The 17134-nt window shown below is 39.4% G+C and overlaps 1 protein-coding gene and 2 long non-coding RNA genes across 5 annotated transcripts; 2 read left to right on the forward strand and 1 right to left on the reverse strand.

Moving 5' to 3' along the window:
• The first annotated feature begins 343 nt into the window (after positions 1–343).
• Positions 344–3772, forward strand: LOC137181941 (cilia- and flagella-associated protein 58-like). 2 transcript variants are annotated; one of them, XM_067588075.1, is made up of 2 exons: positions 344–2422; positions 3624–3772. In XM_067588075.1, the coding sequence occupies exons 1-2, from the start codon at positions 616–618 to the stop codon at positions 3758–3760; spliced, it is 1944 nt and encodes a 647-aa protein (XP_067444176.1). In that variant the 5' UTR covers positions 344–615; the 3' UTR covers positions 3761–3772. The 2 variants fall into 2 exon arrangements, with proteins under 2 accessions (XP_067444176.1, XP_067444177.1); XM_067588076.1 differs by having other exon boundaries at positions 346–2422; positions 2856–3772.
• Positions 3773–8654: 4882 nt separating this feature from the next.
• Positions 8655–12412, reverse strand: LOC137181946 (uncharacterized). Its single transcript, XR_010928213.1, has 3 exons — positions 11795–12412; positions 8967–9143; positions 8655–8793 (listed from the first exon to the last, which is right to left on the reverse strand). It is a non-coding gene; the product is annotated as an uncharacterized lncRNA (long non-coding RNA).
• A 164-nt stretch (positions 12413–12576) lies between these two features.
• LOC137181945 (uncharacterized) lies at positions 12577–15342 on the forward strand. 2 transcript variants are annotated; one of them, XR_010928212.1, is made up of 5 exons: positions 12577–12857; positions 13394–13475; positions 14476–14615; positions 14701–14744; positions 15015–15342. It is a non-coding gene; the product is annotated as an uncharacterized lncRNA (long non-coding RNA). The 2 variants fall into 2 exon arrangements; XR_010928211.1 differs by lacking the exon at positions 13394–13475 and having other exon boundaries at positions 12591–12857.
• Positions 15343–17134: the final 1792 nt, after the last annotated feature.

Below are 17134 nucleotides of genomic sequence, written 5' to 3' on the forward strand. Positions count from 1 at the left end.
GTCGCAAGTTTGCAGTTAGAGAATTTATAGTGAGAAAAGTCCATTGAACTAAGTCTATTTACACTTTCATTATTCTTGGCTTAAATCATTTCATGCTATCATTGTTGCTACTACAACTACTTGGCCTGAGCCAATGATGTTAATCTGGAGGCCATGTTTCAGCAGATGTCATCATGTCTGGCCTCTTTTTACATCATAACAGAAACTTTTGAAAATTTAAGAATGTTCTAGAACAATGCGATGACATAATCATGAATCAGGGTGTTTTGCCTTTTTTTTTTTTTTTTGGACTATGATGTCATCATAGATCAGAGTCGCCTTTGATGTTGAAAGGAACCTTTATATATCACTATGATGTCATAGTCATACTAATCCATGTATATGATATTATATTAATAATAAAAAGTTAATAATAATAAATATATATGACATCATCATCATTATGGATCAAAGATGAAAGCCTCTGGGCAGATCACAGTCGCTTTGATGTGGAATTTGTTAGCCCCTAAAACACTAAGAGACACTGTGTTTAATATAAAATCTATAAAATAATTCTAAAATTATAGAACAACTCAAGCAACAGTTAGATAGACAAAGAAACCTGAGAAATCAGTCATGGACAAAAACACAGTGCAGAAAAGACTGACTGCAAAACTCATTGCAGTTGAGAGGTCATTGAAAAAAGACAAAGCTAAAGAAGAGCAGGCCAAAAATGATGAACTGGCCCAGAAGAAAGAGGGTGACACTTTGTTTAGGGTGCAGGTTCTTCTAAAAGAAAAAAATAAGTTTAAAAAACAGGTTGAAGGGTTGGCTCACTGCGTAAAAGAGCTTGAGGGGCAGAAGAGGGCTGCAGATAAAATAATTAATGAACAGAGAGAGCTGTTAAAAAAGATTGACAAAGAAAACAAACAGTTACACGATGACAATGCTTCATTAAAAGAACAAGTAACACATGGCATCAACGTTGAAAAAGTAATGCACCGTGAGAAAGAAGCATTTCAGAATGAACTAAAAAAAAGAGAGAAGTCGTTAGAAAACGTTAGAAGATACAAAAAGAAAATTGATGATGGTAAGCTAGAAATACATAAAAGAGACAAACAAATTAAAGTAATAACATATGAGAAAGAAAAACTTTTTCAGAAAAATGTGGAACTCCAAGAAAGGATATGCTGTCTAGAGGATGACAAATCTTCCTTAGCAGCGAAAATAGTACAGCTAGAGGAAAAGGTAGAAAAACAGTACAACAGCATTGAATATGTCAAAATGAAGCTGAACAAGGTCAACAATAAAAAAACTCAACTTGAAGATAAGTGCGACAAAGACACTCGGATCATAAAGAACAGAGAAGACGAGGTGACCAATAGTAGACTTTTGGTTCATGAGTCAGAGAAGAAGATGAGGCAGCAAAAAGTGCAGACCGAAGCTGCCGTGGGTGAGATCATGCTGCTACAGAAAAACTTGGACAAGGTTAATTTGGAAATAGAAGACAAGAACAAAACAATTAAAAAGCTAACTGATGGAATCAGAAGCCGGGGTACTGAGCTTAACAGGAAGAGCCAAGAGCTGGAAACTGTTCAGAGAAGTGAGAAATGTTTGCAGAACAGGGTGATAGTCATGGAGAAGCAACTGACAGAAATAAAGCAAACACATGAAGAATTAGTAGTTTCAGCTGATAGGGAACAGAGCCGGCTGAGGAAAGAATTGGACCATGTGACTGAAGAAAGGGACATATTTATAAAAAAGTCAACTTACAGCGATAACATGGTATTGCAGCAGCAGCTGAAGATGGACCAACAGAAACATGCAGAGGAGACGCTAAAACAAGAGCTCAAAGACTGTGAAATAAAATTCAACCAGTACCAGGCAGAGCTTGATCACTTGAATCTTGAGTTATCGATCAGTAGACATAATGAGCTGACACTTATGAGGAAGGTCGCAAGTTTGCAGTTAAAGAATCCGCAAGACAATAATGTTAGTGACATTATGCGCCTTCAGCGGCTCCATGACTACAACTCCCACTTGATGAAGAATCTTGAGCGCATGTCGGCTAAGTTGGCGGAAAAAGACCAGGAGATTACCAATTTGAAGAGCATGTTGGCTCGGCGGCCAGATGATGCAACCCAGAAGTTCCAAGAGAGTCAGAGGGCGATCAGAGAGCTTAAAGATAAGTTAAAGGCATCGACGGCAGAAGCCTGGGTATTCATGGATAAGTACTCTACTGTGACAGAGCAGAACAATAGGCTGAAAGGTGAGTTAAAGGAATTGTATATTAGAGACAAATCAAGTAACAAACCTTTGCCTCCTATTTCCAAAAAGTCCCAGCTCCACTCTGAGAAGAAGCCAGAGGATGGATCGAAGATCACCCCCCATCCTCCCATGAAAGTCTACGGAACACAAGTGAGGCCACAACCACCACCACCCCGTAAGTAAGGCTGGGTTTCAATGTGGTTGGCACTGTTGCCAACAGTGTGTAGTAGTGTGTATACAGGATGGGCCAAATGCAGAGGATCAGTTTCCCCATGGGGATCAAAGTACTGTAAAAAATCTTATCATCATATCTGAGAGTCGCAGCACAGAGTAGCGGAATGAAACAGGCCAGGTGCTCTCTATGTTTAAAAGTAGGCTTAAAACTTTCCTTTTTGATAAAGCTTATAGTTAGGGCCGACCAAGCTCGCCTTGGATCAGCCCTTAGTTATGCTGCTATAGGCCTAGACTGCTGGGGGACTTCCCATGATGCACTGAGCTCCTCTCTCCTCCTCCTCCTCTTCTCCATCTATATGCATTCATGTAACATCAATGCATGTCAATAACTTTGCTTCTTCCCTGGAATTTTTTTGTGCTTTCTCATCTCACAGGAAACCCTGGGTTCTGGGCCGAGTCTTCGCGGTCCTTCACAGTCCTGATGGCATCCTTCCCTGGCTATTGCTGCTTATACTTATTGTTATTGTTATGATTGTTGTTCTTCTGTCCCCCCTCCCCCTTTCCCTCTCTCTTTCTCTCTCTCAACCCAACTGGTCAAAGCAGATGGCCGCCCACCAAGAGCCGTTCCAAAAGAACAACAGTATGTGTATTAGGGATGTGCCGAGAGTCCAGTATTGTATTTGTATCTGTATTTGTTGAGGCAGCAAAATTATTTGTATTTCTACTGTTTCTATTTTGTATTTGAATAAAAGTGCAAAGAGGCCTAAAAATTCTGTTTTTGTTTTATTACGCTTTTAATTTTAGAAAATTAAAGTGTTACAATAAGTGTTCATGAATAAACTACCTTACGAAGGAGGTCCCCACACCGGGTCTGGAACTGAAGTCTCTCAGATCATAGACTTGACTACTGAGCTAAAACTTTACTCATCATCTCATTGCAGACAGACCTCTACCTATTTATCACAGCTGTCTCTGTGAGCTAAAGTAATCTCTATGCCAACCTTAAGAAACAGAGTGTGTATAAATGTGGATAGCCTACATTTTTGTAGTATTTTTTTTTTTTTTTAAGGTTTTTTTGTTTGTTTCTTTGGGGTTTTTTTATACTGGACTAATAGACTACCTCACAACAACAAAGCAAATTCAATGAATGTGGAAAAAAAAACAATATTGTAAACCTGTTTGTGATTCTGATCTGATTCCAGATCACTCCATGAGGGTGCTGAGACAGAATTCATCATCATCCACGAGATCCATACCGTCAGTGCTCTCCCCCTGTGGGGTGATGTTAGATGCAGAGGAAGAGCTAGAACCTGCTGCAGGACATGACTTAAATAAATAGGCAGCTGAAGTGCCAAAGAGCTGCAGTTTGTGCTCATAGCATGCATCTCCAGCCAGCCTAAAACCATATCTACTGTACAGAATAGAGCTAAGAGTCTGAAGGGACATACGTTTTTAATGACACCCATCTGACTGAACAATGTCTCTACCTCAGCATTTGAGTGTGGGAGAGAGAGGACAGAAACTGCAGCAGGGGCCAAGACTTCATATGGGTTTATGCTTTGTTGGGCCTTGGCTACAAGTTTGGCTATCAGCAATAATTAACGATTATCAAAGATAATTATTCAAATCAATACAATTATTAATAAGAATTAATAATAATGGGGCACCACCCTGGACTCAGGGAAAAAGATGGCCAATTCAGTCTCAAAGTGTACTAATCTATCAATTTGGAACTTTGATTAATAATTAACTTAATAACCATAAACAAAATCACCATATCAATAGCTAGTTAAGACTGAAGGATTTTGGAGTTCTCTGCAGAGCAGAGGTTGGCAAAACTCATTCCTGTGCAACATTAAAACAGACAACAGGTATATCCAAAAGCATTTATTTAACAAAAGGTAAAAGAGCAAAACACAATATTAATCTAGCTAAGTGTAGCTATATACAAATGTATGTGTGTGTGTGTGTGTGTGTGTGTGTGTGTAAGACAATGGCAAGATGGCTGCAGACAAAAAGCCAGACCATGTGGTGTCTTGAGCCACATGTGCTGCCTGAATCAAAGTTTGCAAAGCTACGTTTTAAAGCTCTTGACTGTGTGGTTCTCTATTCAAGGCCAATTGATGTAGGATCAAGGTGCCAGGTTAGGAAGAGGTTGGTTGCATGCAAGGCCTAGTTACTGGATGTAACGTGTTAAGCATGCTAACATTAACTTAGTGGTGTGGCTATGCAATAACGTGACTATGGACAAGACATCACAACAATAGTTCACTGAGTAACATTACCCAAATCAATACATGTACAGTGCATTGATTAAGTTAAACAGTCTTGCTTAGCTGTACTATGCTATACTATATGTTGCTAGGCTATGCCCAGGTGTTACCAAGTCCATGAAGAAAGGGATGCTTTGTGGCGTGCTGCTTCTTAGCTGGGAAATCCATAGATGAGTCAGGCTGGGAAGAGTTTGGCTCCAGGCGGAATGATGCAGGCTTTGTTGGGTAGACTGTGCTCCAGTCCGTAATGGGAAATTGCTGATCACTCAATAAACACACAAGAGAGCATTGTCAGGTTATGAAATAATGTAATCAAATAATACAATCAGAAGTATAATGCATCATAGTTCTGGAGACAAAGATACATACCACCTAGCTATCTTTTCTTTGTCTGAAAGGTTGGCACTTAACCAGTCCCTTAAATACTACTTGTACAGAATTTATGACATCTGCTTACTAACCTTACAGGTCAGCAACCAACCCTCAGATAGAAACATAAGTCAAAAGTTCAGCTAACCTAGGAACAGTCTTTCTTCACGACCATATATGACAGTACATAAGCATGCACCAAGTAGCATCACAAAATAACATCACCACTATATTAAATTAAGGACAAACCACACTATCCTCTAAAGCTTATCAGTTTTACACATAAACATCTACATAACTACAGTTTATCTTATCACTGGCTCAGGTAAGGGTATAACAGAATAGACTTAACTGTTAAACACACAACTGCCTCATCTTACACAGCAAAGAACTAAGTTTAGAATATATATAGCACAGAGGAATTTAGAACATGTGTGAAACACTAACTAACACTAAACTGAACTTAAACACTGTCTGAAACATGTATGATATATTGAAGAAATACATCAAACGATAACATGTGATTCAGTTTTCTTTTACAAGTCGTGCAGGTCAGAGGGCCCAGGTCACTCCTTTGTGCAGTCCTTACAGAGTTAGCGGCAAGCTAACTCTGCTTTGTGGCTCCAGTGCTTGTTGAATCAGCCAGCAGACTTGTGTGGTGGCTGCTGACACTAGAAAACTTAGTTTCTGAGTCTTAGGCAGGCTCTTGCGTCTTCTGCCGTAAAGAAAAGAGTTCTGTGTCTGTCAGCTGTGAGCAGGCCACACCAGAGAGCTGAGCAGCAGAGAGCTGCTCCAGCAGCAGCCATGAGGACAAATAAAGAGAAAAGAGGGGGTTCTCTGGTTTTGTTAAGCTGGTTTCATGGGTGGAGTTTCACACCTTAGGTGCGAACAACCGCTAGCGAGACCCAACAGCCTTCTGCATCCCTTTATTTCTTCACCTCAGCCCAGAATGCCATGGTGTTTGTTGTTTCCTCCCATTTCTGAAGGTGAACGGACCTCCACTGATTAACGTTGTGGTCAGTTGTGGCCGGGCAATATCCTAGAAGGCTTGTAAGTTTTGTCACGTCTTCCAGACTCTTGTGCTTTAGTGTCTACCCCACATTGAACAAAGACATGTGCTGCAATATCTCCACATTATCTGGGAGCATTGTTTTTAGTTCATTTGCTAAGGAGATGGTGTAGCTCACACATCTCCTTTGCACACAGTCCTCCTCCTCAGGAAAGAGGTTCAGCTGTGCTGCCTTGGACTCAAATGTATAGCCAGGGTATGGCTTGGGAGAGATGTGTCCATCTATTGGCTCTTTGAGCATGTCAATTTTTGCCATGGACAGACTTTATAAGCCTCATTAAACAGTCAAGCAGCTTGAGTGGATCAGTCTGTTCCCCCTCAAAAGCCTTGCCAGCAGACTGCACCTCACTAATTATAGAGTTACCCAGGGAGTAACTCCCATTCTTTTCTGTACTTTTGAGAGTATATTTTAGAGTGTGACATAGTAGTTGTTTTTTGGTTGTTTTTTTGTAATGTGTGTGTGTGTGTGTGTATGTATTTGAATTTATATTTGTATTTGTATTAGGTGTATGTAAGTAAAATGCACAGAATTGTCTGAATAGATGATCTGAATTCAGAGAGTCCAGAAATGGGAATAAACTAAGCCCCTCCTGTCACTCACTGTGTGATAGTGAGTGATAAGGCAGACAGTGACAACAGTCAAAACAATCAACTTAAATTATTTAAATTCAAACACAGGAGAAGCAAACAATACAGATTAGTGATTGGTCCTTGGCAATACTGTTTGCACATGCGCAGCTGCTCATTCATATCACGTCGTCGAAAAAAACAGGGGGGGAAAAATAAAACTTTGCTTTCCATATATTCTGTAAAACACTTACAGCAGGAACTTTTGCCCATGGTGTTAGAATGCTTCCAAAAATTTTCAAACCCCAAGAAATCTGTTATTTTAATCAAGGTAACGGTCCGTTTCATTTGGTCACTTGTCAATAGCGTCATACCCCCTCTACCAAAGAGTATACATGCACAAGATGCATGCGTTGGCATACACATACAAGAATACGTCGATACGGGGAGATCGCTACATAACTCTCTCTCTCTTTCTCTCTCTCTGTTGAACACAGCTTTGGACAGAGCAGACCCCCGGTCCGGTTAATAACGAACAAATTTGGTCTTTGACAACGGAAATGATGTCCGTGTTTATTTGCACATAGAGTGGGGAAGTGAGATCGGATTACAGATCAGATCAGTTACACCACTAGTTAACACTTGTTACTCTAGTTACTTTAAGCTTATTACTCAATATACGGCTCAGCTTAAAACGAACTAAAGAAACTGTCAGAAGCCAGCAGCCAGACCTCCTGCACTCATTCACTAATCACACAACATCAACAGGTGACTGTACAACCACAAATGAATGAGTGAGTCCAGACAGCTCACTGTAACTTCAACAAGCAAACTAACGTTACCCACAACACATTATATGATCTCTGCTGCATTCTTGTTAAGGAGATAAAAGACACAAAAAAGCCACACAGAGACATTTAACCATCAGAGATGAAATTAGCGATCAAAGAGACAGAGAGAGAGAGAAGCTGTATCTGACTCAAGTTATCTGACGTCGTCTTCTTTCTTTCGTGGAGATGAAGTATTCATGTCATAACATCCATTTGTAGCTGTTGGTCATCTTGTATGTTAGTTATCAGAACTTTGTGGCTACTGGTTAACCAGTCTGATATCATTAGCAACAAAGACAAACAAGCTAACTCTCCTGGTTGTTTCTCCGGTTGCTTCTCTCTCCAGCCTCCCCAGCAGGGTCAAAAAATCTTTATTTTTTTTACAGGCATAGAAGCGATTAAGCCCAGCCCAAGAGGTGGTAATGTTAGTTTTCTTAGGAAAAAGAGAGAAGCATTTTGGATTTTCTATTTCCAAAGTTTATCTCCGGGGGGCATGAATGAAGATTTCTCAATTAATGAGTTTCTGTAGTGGTTTTTTAATACCTCTTGTTTATGTGGTTTTGTAGTGTTTTTTTATGATATATTTTATATGATGAAATTTTTTAATAATGTATTATGATGTATTATTTTTTATCAATGTATATTGTATTATGTATCTTTCTGCTCTCTCTATACACAACACGTTATAAAGCTTTTTATCTTTACTATTATTATCATTATTGTTATTATCCTAATCAAAGTGTTTCTAATGTATGCCATATCTAATAGGCACATTTTTGGATTAACAAAAACCCAAGTACCACCCCCTAGTTGCACCTTTCTAGTTAATGGACCAAACATGGCGTCATCCATGCCCCTTCTTGGACACTCCCCTTGCCTCTGTTAATCTTGGACATCGATTGGCCTGAAGCCACATGACCATACATCCAACCCATCTTTGTAGATGCCCCATTGGCTGATATGTGTCTGGATGTATGACTTCTATATTTTTTCTAACTTTTTTTTTTTTTAACCTTTCATACCGAACTTACTTTATTTAAATGTTGTTTGTAATGTGTTTTATGATGACCCTGATGAAGGCTACAAGACACAATGCGTCGGTCAACTAATAAAGTTGTTCTTCATACTACAAGTGTTGCTGGAGTTCTCATGTCCCTGTGTTCTACTGTAACCCATAATGAAAAATCTATTGAGTATTAAGAGTACTTACAACTACATGGAAGTCTGTAACGGCAGAGGGCTCGACCAGGCTGATCATCCGTAACTGGTAGAAGATGAAGATTAGACACTTAAATTATAACCTTACCCAGAAAAGAGCTCCACCTAATTTGAATTGTTTTTACAGTGTGCAGGCCACATCACAATTTTTCAAGTATATAACTCAGAGTCACCTTTAAATGGATTATGATGTATGTTTTATTCATTTAAATTACTAACTTCTTATGTAGGCCGTTGTGTCCTGGGGGGTGGTGGGGTCCGATGAGCTTCCGCCAGAGATGCCTTCAGCAATGGGTCTCCCCATGTTTTGACCGAGGGCCATCTCTTCAGCCTCTGTGAGAGGTGGTCTTGGTGGACCCCCGTCTGTTTTTCTGGCTTCAGCCTTTTTTCTGTTGGCTATAATGAAGGTCAAATTTGAACATATCCAGTAAGCGCAAATTTGGAGACTTGTATCTATAAAGGCATTTAGGTGTTGCTTTCAAATAGACAATATTAAATACTGGCAATGTTGGAATGGCTGAAAAATGTACTTTCTTTGCTTAGAAAATTTCACTAACTAATTAAATATATCACATGTTGAATGTAGCCACTGAATGCTGTTTAGTTCGGTAAGGCAGGCTAAACAACATCACGCTTGTAATGAAATTATACCTTACCAATCTGAATTATATTTTTATATTTCATCTTCAGTTGCTACCAAGTTCATTTTGTGCCTGTCGGGTGCACCTACATAAATATTATACTGACACACACACACACACACACACACACATATACATACATATATATCACATGTTGAGTAAGTGCAACACTTAATGTAAAACTTTTTTTTTTATCAATTAATACTCATGCATTGCCTCGGTCAGCAATTTTCTGGCAGACCAGCTCACGCTCTTTTGTTGTGGCTACAGTATTACTTTTTTCCTTGAATATTTGCTCATACTCTGTGTACACATTCATTAATATTTCCAATTCCACTGGCAGGAAGTACAAGGATCGAGCCCTTCTCTCTGCTGTTGCCATGGTGAATCTTATCTGCATCCATTGATGAGGGCTTTTTATCTCCTCATGCATGCGCTTTACTCAGGGTTAACTGGACTCAGAGTTGCTTGAACTGATTGTTCTGAAACTGAGAACTCTGAGTTTGACAGCTCAGGGTTAGTCAACCCAGAGTTAAGGTTTACTCTCAAGAGTTTGTTAAACCCTCTTTCTGAAACATGCTCCAGATATTTAGCCTGCTCGATATCTTTCGGGTCTCTGTCTTGCATCGGTAAGCTCTCGGATCACGTCTTTGAACAGTTCACATATAGTGATCCAGCGCCGATCCAGCACCGAGCCCACACCAGTTTGCCTCCAATCTGGGGTCTTTTATCACTGAGTGTAGAATCAGGGCTAAAATCATGTAGTGTGAACTCAGCATAAGGGGGCTTCAGAGGGACAAATGATTGCTGTCATGGGAACTTAACCCTTCCATTTGTGGGATGCTCTCTCCACTTGTGACATCACTGACCTGTCATTTGTGCTTGCTCTTGTTTGCTTCATGCAACACTACCCACCTACCACCTTGTGCTGTAACTTGATGCTTTTTTCTACCCTCCCTCCCTCTACAGTTTCCCAACAATGACATCCGCCAGGCACATTCAAAGCCATGGGCTGGTTTTGTAGAGTTCAGCAAAGCCTGTCCTCTCTGGAACTTACAACTTACTCTGCTCCACTCGTATTCACCATCACTTTTCTGCCGCTCGCTCTCTCACTCAACCGCTCACTCGCTTACGCACTGCCCTATTCCTTAAAAGGAGCTACGCTACCTGGAGTTTCCCTGGCAACGACTCATGTTTCAAAACAGCGCTGCTCAGAGGCTCCCAAATGCTACTGATTTCTGAATGAATGGATATTTGGCTGTACTTTGGCATTTAAAAAAAATGTTTTTTGGCCTGGCGGGGGCCTGTACTATTAAAGGGGTCTCAACTGACCACTTGTGATCAGATCTCACTTCCCTGCTCTATATGCAAAAAAACACGTACATCATTTCCATTTGCAAAGACCAAATTCGTTGTTTTTAACCGGCAGGAGGACCAGGGATATGTGTACACTCCATACAAAGCTGTGTTCAACTTGTCTGATAACAGGATAAACAAATATACAGTGCATTGTGTGCCTACTCACGAAAATCAAATGCCCGTCCTATTGACTTGCTCTAGACATATATATATTTAAAAATAAATATAGAGTTCTATGCTGCGGCTCCCCATTGACAGACGCTGTGTGCATTTATGCACGAGGCACGCCGACAGCATCCGTCAGGATCTAATGTTAATTAATATTCTGTGTTCTTCTACACATCCAATAGGTCAGCTGTTACACACGCAGTCCAGGTTCATACTGTTTGGAGTAAAGCAGCCGTCCTCCTGATAAATCCTGAGCACCATTATGTCGAGCAGCACAGCAAAACTAAAAACTGTAGTTATCAACTTGACAGGACAAGTTATTTTCTGGTCTTGGTTTAATTTCTATTCCAATCGTCGATTTGAAGAGGAAAACGGGTTAGGGGAATGAGAAAAACAGAAAAAAATGGGAGGTGGATTACAGTAATTTAATTCACATGAAAAACAGAAAAAAGAATCCTGTTATCAAACAAGTTGAACACAGCTTTGGACATGCGGCCCAGATCACCTCTGAATGTGGTCTAAGTGATCGGATCTCAATGTGTCTAAGGTGCGTTTGCTGCCAAAATACAGGATTTAAGTCATCACAGCGCACCAATACAAATCCAAGCCCTGATTTGGCTTTTTTTTTTTTTTTTTTTTTTTTAAAGATGCATATTAGCGTTAAATAACTTCAGTTAACTCTTATAACGTTAGAATAGGCTAGCCTCTGGTAAGTTACTATCTGGAAAACCGCGTGGCAGTTGGCAGACGTTAACTTAGCTGTGTTAGCGTTAGTTAGCCAACTTAGCTAACTTAACGTTAACGGCTGGTTTGTCATCTCTTATGTTACTGTTAATTTAATGCTAATTCTAAATTGAACAAAGTTATTTATGGCGTTACCTGTTGAATATATGCATTGTCAGGCTGTATCAGCTGTGAAAGAAGTTGGTCGAGTTGAGTTAACATGTTAACACTTGGTCGGATAGCCTCGGGGCGCTAGCTCAATCGGATCAATTAGTGCTTCAACTGCTAGCATAGCACGTGCATGGGCAGAACGAATGTTACCGTGGAAACCACTGTCACCATAGATCATGATGTATAATAAAAGCTGAAACAGGCTTTCAAAGACCCAGCCATAATCACCGCCCTAAATTTAGTCATGAGTGGCTCCCAAAACTCCCAGGTTACCAATATTTATTTTCAATATAAAATAAACCACTAAATCATGAAAAATGTGTCGACAATAGTATTGTATTGGTTAAACAACTTCCCAGATAGCAACTGACTCTGGACCGCCTCCAAACCGGCAGATCCGTGTTACAGTCTCACCGGTTTTACGTCCCCGTGCCAGATACGGACCGCATACAGGCTGACGGGTGCGTGTGTCAGTTAGACTCGCAATCAGTCAGCAGAGTCAAAGTAGTTACGGGCCAGAACCGTGGAAACGAGAGCGCATTTTTTTTTTCTTTTTCCTTTTGTTCAGTCGTATCAGACCGGACCAAGGAGAAGCAGGGGACCGTTGGCGGCTTTTCTTCCAGGCCTGAAAAATTATTTATAACGGTAAGGCGAATAATGTTGTGGCAAACAGTATTTAAAGTGGTTTTATGCTTCTTAACATAATTTCAGAAGGTTTTGACTTCCCATTTAAGCTTGCTAATAAAAAATTTTTAGCCGGGCTAGCTTACTTAACTAGCTAAGTTAGTTAGAATTAATAATGAATAAACAACTCTGTGTTTGTTATTAGTGATGTTACAACCAATGTTGCCCACAACTTGCTTTTCATCCGCATCTTAAAATCTGTTGACGTTACGTTAGCTGCTCATAGGAATGTAGCCAGTAGCATGTAGGCTAACGGCTAACCTTAAGGCTAACTGCTAACATTAGTTTGAAACAGCACCATTTGACAGCACAACCGGTCTCTATTTCAGGTTCAGGTTCCCCCGGAGTGCCGCGGATCAGTAGGGTAAGTTTTTTTTTTTGTTTGTTTGTTTTCCTGCTTTGAATTCCCCATCATTACAGTAATTTTCAAATCCAGGCTATAAGTTAGTTAAAGTTTTGCAGTCTTATTGGATAAGTAACGTAAAGAAGTTAAAAATTTCATCTTAAGTTAACTGTAATTCATTGTCGGATCGCTGTGTAATAAGTTGTGTAATGCGCTGCAATATGTATTACCATTGAAAAGCATATTGTATTTGGTTGTTCATTTAGTTGTTGTGACTAGCTAAGAGAGAGATTCACTCACCTCTGTACTTGTAACGTTAGTCGGTTTGTTTGTGGTGTTGTGTTGAATTGCTCTGGCACAGACTGAACAAAAATTGAACTTCATAGCCACTGGTTTCACAGCAGTAACCTGCGTGTGGCGATTCTGATGTGAACACGGTGTAAATGCATTATGTTACTCATAAACTTACAGTGCATGACATTTTAAGCTTAAGTACAGTTGATCAGTGTGCAATACTGAGCATTTTGAAATTTGAATGGAGTTTGTACTGTATACAGGTGCTGAGTTATAAATGCAATGGGACTGAATGGGCTTATAGCAACTGGTCACTTAACAGTACAATATTTATGGCCAAAACCGGTGAGTGTGACGGGGTGGTAAGTCAAACTGAGGAACACACACAAATCATAAAATTTTTACAAAAAATAATGTTTTTATTTTGAATAAATATATTTTATGTAGTGACACACATATACTCCTGAAAACAATAAAGGTTTGATAAAAATATAACATTTATTTGGTGATATTTTAGATGTAAATGTCATGTTGGTCGATCCAGACATGTGAAAATGGCCCTGTACTAATAAAAACTTATCAAGAAATAGTATGTTACTCTTTAAGAATAGCATTTTCTCATATATCTTGTTAACAAGAACAATTGAATTACTAGCTTTAAGCTTTGGAAACACATTTTGGCACATGTTTTGTGCCTTATGCACCTCATCAAACATTGCAGACGCAAATGGCACCCGTTTGGTAGAATGACTCGTATAATGTGCATGCCAACTAAGCATAATGTACATACATTTCTATCGCTTTAATTTAATAATTAATTTAATAAATTTAACAATATAACCATGCTATTTTTATTTCCACAACACATTCCTGCAAATATTTCAAAATAAAAGCCTTAAACATTAAGAAATGAAGAGATGCTGTCCACAGAAATGCTAGAGGGCTTTTAATTTGAGATGGATACAGGAAGTCTTGAGTTTATATGTAACAGCATAATGCAGTAACAAAACTTTAAAACAGGCAAACAGGAGCGGATCAGAAGAAGAGGAGGATTCGTACTAAAATACAAAGAGAGGGAATTAGAAATAAAGGCCTATCACTAATATAAGGCTGGGTAGCCTCTGCAGTTGAGGTGCTATTTGAGGAAATTCTGTAATTAATTGTTGACATCCTTAGCTGTTGCATAATCTGTTTATCACTTAATTGACCCATTGGACACTTTTTTCACCCCTTTAAAACAGCTATAAAAACAGTGGGTTATTAGAATGGCTAAGTGGAAAATGGAGAATTTCGGTCGCTGACAGCTTATTTGTCTTGCAATGTGATGGACATTCTCTCTCAACAGGGGCTGTAAGGAAGAACCAAGCTGCTAGCAGTGCTCCAGACAGTGAGATCGACTCATACGCTATCAGATGGTTTAACTTGGCATCTGACCGGGGAGGTGGCCGCAAAGACCGTGCCAAGGCTAAAGAGGCATTAACCATGGTAAATTTCAGATAAAGCATTGTGTCAGTCTTTTGCAGCAGCACTTATGTTTTGTGTCTTAAACTTCACAATTGGTTGTTTATAGGCATCACAACATTCCGCCGAGCAGCAGTGGCTGACTTCATAAAGGTACTGTATATTTTACATATATTTTGCATTCTTGATTACTGTGGCAGCCGCACTAAACACCGATACTGAGTGTCAGTGGTTTTCTTTTTAGCACCGTTAACATACAAACATTTTAAGTAATGACAGTACACATAGCCTTTTGTTTTTCCTACAGCACACACTTTATTTTTTGACAGTTTGCTAATTTGTATGCACACATTTTGGTTAACATTCTGTCATTTCTTGCTTGCTTTAAATTATGTTGTAACTTTTTGTTTTTCATGGATCCAGCAAAAGAAGTGGCATGAGGAAGTGGAAGTGACAGCAGGCAGTGGGAGAGGTCATATGGGGGGGATATGTTTGGGATTCAGTTAAATTTTAAGTTTTGTTGTTTGTTTTTTTTTGTTTGTTTTTTTGAGGGGGTAGGGGTCACGGTTAGTTTGGTTGTGAATAATGTTGGTATTGTTGTTGCTATTAAGTTTGTTAGTTAATTGTTTATTCCTGCCAACCCGGTTGAGGTCATTATGCTGTTTTACTTTTCTCTAGTGATCTTTGTATTTTGAATTTGAATTTTAAGATTAAATTAAATTGTAAATAAATAACAATGTTTTATGCTACACACTTGGTGTTCTTGAGCCTTACTGCTTGGTCCCTGACAATTACATTAGTTCTTCCCAGTGTGCTTTGGTGTGTCAAAGGTCAGTTTTTATACTTCTGTTACACTCTAAATTACGGGTTTAAAAGGACTTCGTCTCTTCTTTATATGCCATATGCTATTGTCATATGACATAATTACACTATTTTATATTTACTCAGTTTACACTCAACATGCACAGGTAAACCCAAGTGATGTCATGTCATGCTTCATTCACTTTTTTCTGGAGTTAATCCACCATGAGTAGAGTACACTTCATTACAGATTTTGACTGATGAGTGTACAGTGAACGATCAACAAAGCAGCATCTCCTGTCTCCATCTCCGTAACTTATGATTTCTGTTTTTTTGTTTTGTTTTTAAACAACCAGTTATGATGATGCAACTATAGTTCTAGACATTTATATCCAGAGATACTTTTTTTTAGTTTGAATTTAGTTATGGAAAAGATAAAGGTTAGCCCAGAACTAATTCAGATACAGCAAATATTTGAGCAAAATGGCTAGAAAGTGATCCGATCTGGGGCTGGCCGAGTACCAGCCCAGATAAGAAAGGACGCCGGCCCAGGTCCATTTTACAGATCTGGCCCAGAGCTTCCATAAGTTCAGTACAGAACTGAACCGGATCTGGCCCACCTTCGGACAAATGACTACAAAATAATCTCATCCGTTCTGGAGCTGACCCAGTGCCGGCCCAAAAGCGAAAAAACGGATCCGCACCGTTATTGGCCCGTTGTGCCAAAGGACACCGGCCCGGGTCCATTTTACAGATCTGGCCCACAACTTATGGAGGCTCTAGGCCGGATCTGGGCCATATCATTTTTGCTATCTGGGAATGTGTAAGATATTAAAAAACAAGATAAAGTATCTGTAGATTTGGTCTGTAATAACTGTCTCAAGAACTATTTTTTGTCAGATTGAATAAAAACAAGTAAAATCACAAATATTTTGCACTCTGACAATGTTCAGTCCAGCTTCGTGCATACCATCGTCTATTTGTAGACATTTATGACTTGTCATAGCAGGAAACACACAGGTGTGACTAATAACACTAATGATAGCTTTGTCCAAATAAGGTGTTTCAGTAAGCCATGATAGTGCTGCAGCATGTCCAGTAGCGAGGCCGGGCACTCATTCACCGAAAAAGGTAATGCCACAACAATACCAAGTGTGCTTTGTGAGCTGCACCTTTATTCACAAAAATACTGCTCTTCACCTCAGTTGATGGTAGCATCAGTGTAACTCAGGCAGAGGTGAGTAATAAGTTGGCATAACAGACTCCATGTACTTACAGACCTCACCCACATACTGTTGGAGACCAGTGATATCTAGTTTTAGCACAAACTGGGCACAAGGCTAGTCTTAATTTCACGTCTTAATCATGTTAAATGTTGTTGGCTAGACTTTTTAAAATAATAATTTTGTTTTTTGTGTGACTAAAATAAAAACACAAGTTACTTATTTCACCACTGTACATTTTTGCATTTAGGTTACCTTTTCCATTTGGTTAACCAAAGCTAGTGAAACGGCAGGTGTAGTTTTAGAGAGGAATATGCTAAACTCCAAAACTTACAGAAAGTCACACAAAGGTAAGATTTACACTTTATTTGAACTATTTTCAGTGGAGACTAATGACAGCAACCGACGAGTTTTGCAAATGTACCTTCGGTAAACTTCCTCACCTCTAATAAAGAGCAGCAAAGCCGCTAAAGTTTGGACAAAATTGTCGTGAACCAACTGTTTACTCCGCGCAAGCTA

The sequence above is a fragment of the Thunnus thynnus genome, chromosome 4 (assembly GCF_963924715.1).
Source record: "Thunnus thynnus chromosome 4, fThuThy2.1, whole genome shotgun sequence".
NCBI classification, from domain to species: Eukaryota; Metazoa; Chordata; class Actinopteri; order Scombriformes; family Scombridae; genus Thunnus; species Thunnus thynnus.